The 6009-nt window shown below is 43.5% G+C and overlaps 1 protein-coding gene across 1 annotated transcript in view; it reads right to left on the bottom strand.

The window, feature by feature from the left end:
- Positions 1 to 6009, bottom strand: part of igf2bp1 (insulin-like growth factor 2 mRNA binding protein 1) — a 56183-nt gene that overhangs the window by 15786 nt on the left and 34388 nt on the right. Inside the window, exon 3 of the mRNA XM_035655258.1 lies at positions 1061 to 1109. Coding sequence (XP_035511151.1) covers positions 1061 to 1109 — 49 coding nt within the window. The remainder of the gene's footprint in view (positions 1 to 1060; positions 1110 to 6009) is intronic.

Genomic DNA, 6009 nt, shown 5'->3' with positions numbered 1-6009 from the left:
GTGAGCCAGTTCCCCTCAGTTCCTACCACCCTACGCAATGCATGTGTGCATGGCTGCCAGGGTTAGCACTCCTAAGCGACCCTAAATTGAACTTTTTCTGCAATCTTTCCACGTCATACCTACTCAGTGAGGCTTTTATTGCTTTCCCCATTCCTTTCCCTCCACTTCACAAACACAGATACTGACTGTTCCTCAACTGTCACACAGAACTAGGAACTTGCACAAAGTTGTTGTTCTTAACTATCTATCCAAGGCTCCAATTACAACTCTTTTCAAACGAATGAAGAACACTCGTGGCCTCTGGAATTTTAATTATTTTATTACTTTGTGATGAGAGAAGCAATATCAGAAAAAGTGTTTGTCTCGATTTAAAATAGCTCTTACGACTACTGTCCTACCATGAAATAGTTGTGTTGCCTACTTTCTCACCTCCACACAGCTGACTCATCACTGCATGAAGCGGGTGTGAACATTACACGGACATTCCTTATCCGACGTCGAAAAGATGTACTTCTGACAGAGTATACTGGCCCCTTACTGCTCACTCCAAGACACTTAAGCCTACCTTTTTATGTGCAAGTCCAAAAATGATAAAAATAAAATGGTTACTGTTCTTGAAACCTTTTGAATACAGTCTTGAATCCTTTTCATTTCTCTATTTTGTGCCACCATGTCTCTTTCCTCCTCTGCCCTACTGCCTGTGACCCAGAAATTAATTAAAAGCACGCCATCTTGAAGGATGTCTCAATTCAAATTCCTAAAATGCATCTAGAGGAGAGAGGAGGCACGAGCAAGGATGTACAGGTGTACCCTAATGTTAGTAGCTAAAATCCCTGTAACTTATCCCCAACACAGCCTTTGACTGGCTGACTACAGACAGGTTACAATGCCTCTTTGGAGCTGGTATTTAGCTTTACTGACTCTAGTCACAGATGCTAGCAAGTTTTGTTTTTTTTCCAGAGAATCCCCATCCATACAGCAAGAGAACTAATCTGAAGTCACAGTAACAGACTGTAAATGATCCCAGCAAGAAAGATAATAGAGGAAAAAAGGCACTCACCTCCCATTGCAGGTGAGGTGGAATGTTTCTGATCTGCAGTTTCCTGGTCCTGTGGAAAGACGAAGGAGGAGAGGATATTAGCAAGTTAAAATAATTTGCAAACAGAAATAAAAACTTTTTGGGAGGAATAAATAAATCATGGAAAGAATCAAGAAGCACAGCATATCAGCGCAGTACACGTGAGAAACACTACGTCAGTGCATTGATGACAGATCTAACACTTTCCCCTGCTGTGTTAGGCTGAGGGTTCGGGGATGAAAGCAAGTGAAAGGAAGAAGAGGCCACTGAATGAAGCCAGGACGTGTCTTGGGAGACAAACAGGTGGAAATTGGAAGAGAGTCTGTTCCTTTGATGCGAACACCAAATCAACTCCATCTCCAAACTCCATCCATCAGCTCTGACCGCTTCAACTAACATACGAGCCCTGTTCATGACACGGAGCACTGAACATGAGACCAACCACACAGTCAGCTGCAGCTCCAAACACATCACTACTCAGCCATTGCATTGTGCTGTGTCGAACATGGTTTTTGTGTGCCGGCATCATTAAAAAAGAGTGAATGTTGCTTTTACTGTCTTTGTCTGTCACCTTACGGAAAGCTAAAAACTACAATCGTGTATGAGTATCTTTTTAGGGTTGTGAACCCTAACCCTGGATGGGTAACTCCCCTTGGAGGATGCCTTCCACACGTGCACAGGCATCTACAGGAAGACATGTCCATAATGCATAATGGCCGCACAGACAGTCCATGTGGTCTGGATGTATGCTGACGTCCACAAGGAGCCTATGAAAACGCCCTCAGATGATGAAATTTAGGTCACGGGGACACTAACGGAGCCTTGGTTACTCGCAGAAGCAAAAAAAACGTCTTTAGCCAACCAAGATAATAGACAGTCCACGCCTGTCTGTGTGTACATCTCACCAATGTACTATGTGTTTTATGTTGTAAAAGCACTGTCTGTTATCTTCAGGGCAGCACATACTGGCGGTGTCTTGACATGCTTCTTTGCGGTTTGATGGCAATATCCTTTTCCCCAGAACCGATGCATGTCAAAGCTTTAGAAAAGCAGTACAGCAGCTGTACAATATCCCCACTGTGAGCTACAGGCGTCACTATGCACTGCACTTAAGCCTTTTTCCCTTTTTACTGAAACTTAACACTTTCCTGTTAAGTCTCAGCACAAAGAAATGGCAAATTCCATCAACAAAAAGACAATTCTTGCCAAGAAAAGACTCTTTACGGCTAAAAAGCATACATGTTTCACTAGAAGACATCAGTGGTCAAGGCCAGCCAGGCTTTGCCACTCAATTCTGGAAGAACCAGCACCGTTGGTTTGGCTGTCAGGATTTCATGCCCGAATGCTACTTTGGAAACAAACCTTTCCATTTCAACTGCTCACAGATGGAGCAGTTGAGTGTGAGCAAAAGGGGGTTGGGATTTTGTGTCTTTCTCAGGGAGATATGTCTTGAATCATCGCAACGTGTCGCCCATGAGGTCCTGATATCCCTACACCATCTGTACCACTATCTCTCTGAACCCAGATAAACCGCAAGAAACGTCTTGTTCTTGGCTGCTGTACTCATTCCAATTCTTGACGTGACCACCAAAACATCTCTGGATAGGTGGGGGGGTGGCACTTTCCAAGCAAGTTTTTCATTTCTACTTTCCCAACACCCCTCACCCCCCTACATCTCCAACTGCTATAGTCCACCATTATGGGGCTCAAGCTCCAGTTGTTGGAGAAATCCACTGAATGAACAGCAAGTAGTGGGGCAGCTTCCTGCTCAACCACCCACGCACGCAGTGGGGGAAGGGTAGTCCACTGAATAGAAGGGTGGCAGTCGTGTATGTGTGCAAGTGCATCTTAATGCTGTATTTTTGCCAGTAAACATGTTTGTATCAGTTTTCGTGTCCGTGTGTGAGCACGTTGCTCGCTGTTATCACTGCAACGGTGAATGTGTGTATGCTTTCTTGGCTGCGTCCTGTCCTTAACGGCTGCATATGGACGTCCAGAGTGCTGACCCTCCTCCCCCTTTAGCATTCAATACATTAGGAACACAAAGCACTCCTTCGCTCTCTTGTGACCTCGCTGGGTTTTCGATTCTTGTGATCTCCTGGGGACTCTCATACTTGAGTATTTCTCAGTGACAAGAGGGTTTGATCCGTTGTGGTTTTGTCATTGATTCTGCTTTTCAATCCCATTGTCTTAATCAGTTGGTAAATACTTCAGAACTACAGAAAGAAAGAGTCTAAAGCATAATCTAGGTCTATAGCATTTATTTCAATTTCTCAATCCCTGCTGTACAAAACCAAGTTATCTCACTGAAAGGAGTGCATATAAATGAAACCATCACTTTTTTTCTTTTTTTTTCAATTTGTCGCATGGCTTAAGTCCCACATAAAATCAAACTCGAGGAAAGGGCATCTAGAATCAGCCTACACAGGACTATTTTCCATCTGTTGCATTAGTGCTGTGCCTTTGGCCCTCGGCCTTCTTACTGAAGCTGCTTATATTGAAATGTTTTAATGTGAAGCGTTCCATCTTTATCAGCCATTTCCATCTTTACCGCTCTTCATCCAACCCTGCTCCACATCCAACTGACCATCAATGGCCCTAAACCCCAATAACAACCAACCCCCATCTCCACCTCACACATGCATAACTTTCATACCCAACCCCAACCAAACCCACAGGAGGCTCCAGCACAGACGAATAGTCTTTTGTGCACCCAAAATACCTGACATCCCCCATCCAAAAAAAAAAAAAAGTGGAAAAGCCCTTTGATCCTCGATCAATACTCAGCTATAGCCGGTAACTCCACCCCCAACCTGCCAAACACATGAAAAACAGACCTGTTCTCCACACCTCCACATGTGTAACTCCCACCATACACATCAAAACCTTCATGACCCCTGACACACACACACACAAAGTTCCACCTTATCAACACATCAACTGCCCATTATCCTCTCCAATGCCCCAGTCCACCACACACATCCCAACCCCCAGCAAGCCACCAACAGTGAACTTTTTGACCCCTACCATCGCCGCCTGCTAACCCACGGCCTACCCCATTGGCTGAAACCATGGCAACAGGTAAGGAATGGGCGGGCAAAGAAGATGGATGAGCGGGCGGATGGACAACAAAACAACATGCATCACATTTGCTTGCACACTTGTTCGCTCATCTGTTATCTTTTCTTCCTCTTTCATTTCAAACATCTCTACCTTTTTCCTACATGGGGGCGAGCTGCCATGTTAGGTCTCCCATCCTCTGTCAACCTGAGCTACATGCTAAATAAACACTTAAAAATACTACACTATTCATTTCCAAAGGCCCTGACACATTATTGTATTATCATCACAATATCATTAAGACCAGGTTTATTAGGAGCATATATTGCCCTACTGTGACATGAACTGCATGTTTTAATATGCCTGAAAAACAACAATATAGCTGAATGGAATTGGAAGTGAATAACTTAATTGTCAAAATATTCCATTTAAAATAAATTTGCACCACTGAAAAAGAAATCTGCTCGGAGACCCTCATCATTGACTCATTGTTGTTATGCTAAGATGGAAACACATTGTCAATGAAGCTTGAAAATGTCTTAAGTCGAATGTAAAAACTGGAGCTGTTGAGGTTCCCTCAGCTGTGAAGGCATTAAATCCATGCTCAGCTCCAGCCTCTAGAGGAACAAAGGGCTGGAGAGAAAGAGCAGAAGAAAGAAAAGAAGCCAAGAGAATGAAAAGAGTGTGGTCCTCAAGGAGGAGCCGGAGGAGAGGAGCCAGAGGAGAGAAAAGGCTTTGCTCCTAGGAAGGGGTCAAAGGCCAAGGGTTAGAGCCCTCAGACCAGATAGAGGGGGTCCTGGGACCACAGCGAGGCGTGGCACTCTGTGTGAGGGCGTTGTCCTACACTTATAAAAGTAAAAATAAAATACAACGGAGTAGAGAATGATATATGAATCCTATCAGTGTGATCTTTTCAGAGTGAAATCAACAAGACTTTCCTTTCAGCTCTTTATTCTTTAAAGTCCAAAATTGGTTTTATTTATTGTGTGTCAGGGCACCACACCAACAGGTTCCTTTTGAGAGTCACTCCTTTACCCACTGATCTGCACAGTGGAACACACTCAGATATGGAGCTAATTGCCAATTACACCTCCACACTAGGTGCTACTGCAAGACTAATCGCAGCAGCAACTGTAACACAGACTGCTGCACGGTGACACCCAGCGAACGAGAACCTGCCCCTTCCAAATTAACACACCCAACCCTTTCTGATTGGTTGAAAATGGCTGTCAGGTATTAACAGTGCAGTCATGCTGTTGATGTGCATGTCTGGTGGTTGAATCAAACAATCACACTCAGTTTACGCAGTGGTTGGCCAGGTGTGCGGAGAGGTTAACGCAGGCCAGGTTTGAGCTTCTCCGCCAAGTTCTCTTATTTTGTTCTACTTCCGTAACTTGTGTGTACAACAGAGTGCCACGCCACAAATGCCTCCAAGAGACTCATCAAATCACAACAGGTATAAACAATTTCAACAACTCTGCACAACATAGTCCATTTGAAGCAAACTGAGGCCTTTAAATTCCCAAGTACCACTAAAGAGTTGCATTAAAAAAGGAACAAATAAATGTATATACCAGCCTCCATGAAATGATGAATAATAAAAACAATGTGATTTGTTTTTGTGATTCATGTGGAACACTAACTCACACACAAAGTAAGCTAGTGGCAAATATTTTACATATGAAATGGAAGATATCGCCTGTGAAAACATCAATTACACATGTGATAAATGTACAAATAGTGAAAGAAATCACAATCCTTTTCTTGTGAAATATTTCACATTTGCAGTGTAACTGTAGCAGTCTTGTGAAAACCACGTGTCCACTGGGATTTATTTATTTATTTGCTTAAGAAGTGTGAAATGTTCTGAA

The sequence above is a fragment of the Morone saxatilis genome, unplaced genomic scaffold (genome assembly GCF_004916995.1).
Source record: "Morone saxatilis isolate NCDOM2014 unplaced genomic scaffold, NCSU_SB_2.0 Contig14, whole genome shotgun sequence".
Lineage (NCBI taxonomy): Eukaryota > Metazoa > Chordata > Actinopteri > Moronidae > Morone > Morone saxatilis.
Note: the sequence above shows the minus strand (reverse complement) of the source record. Positions and strands in the feature narration are given on the sequence as shown.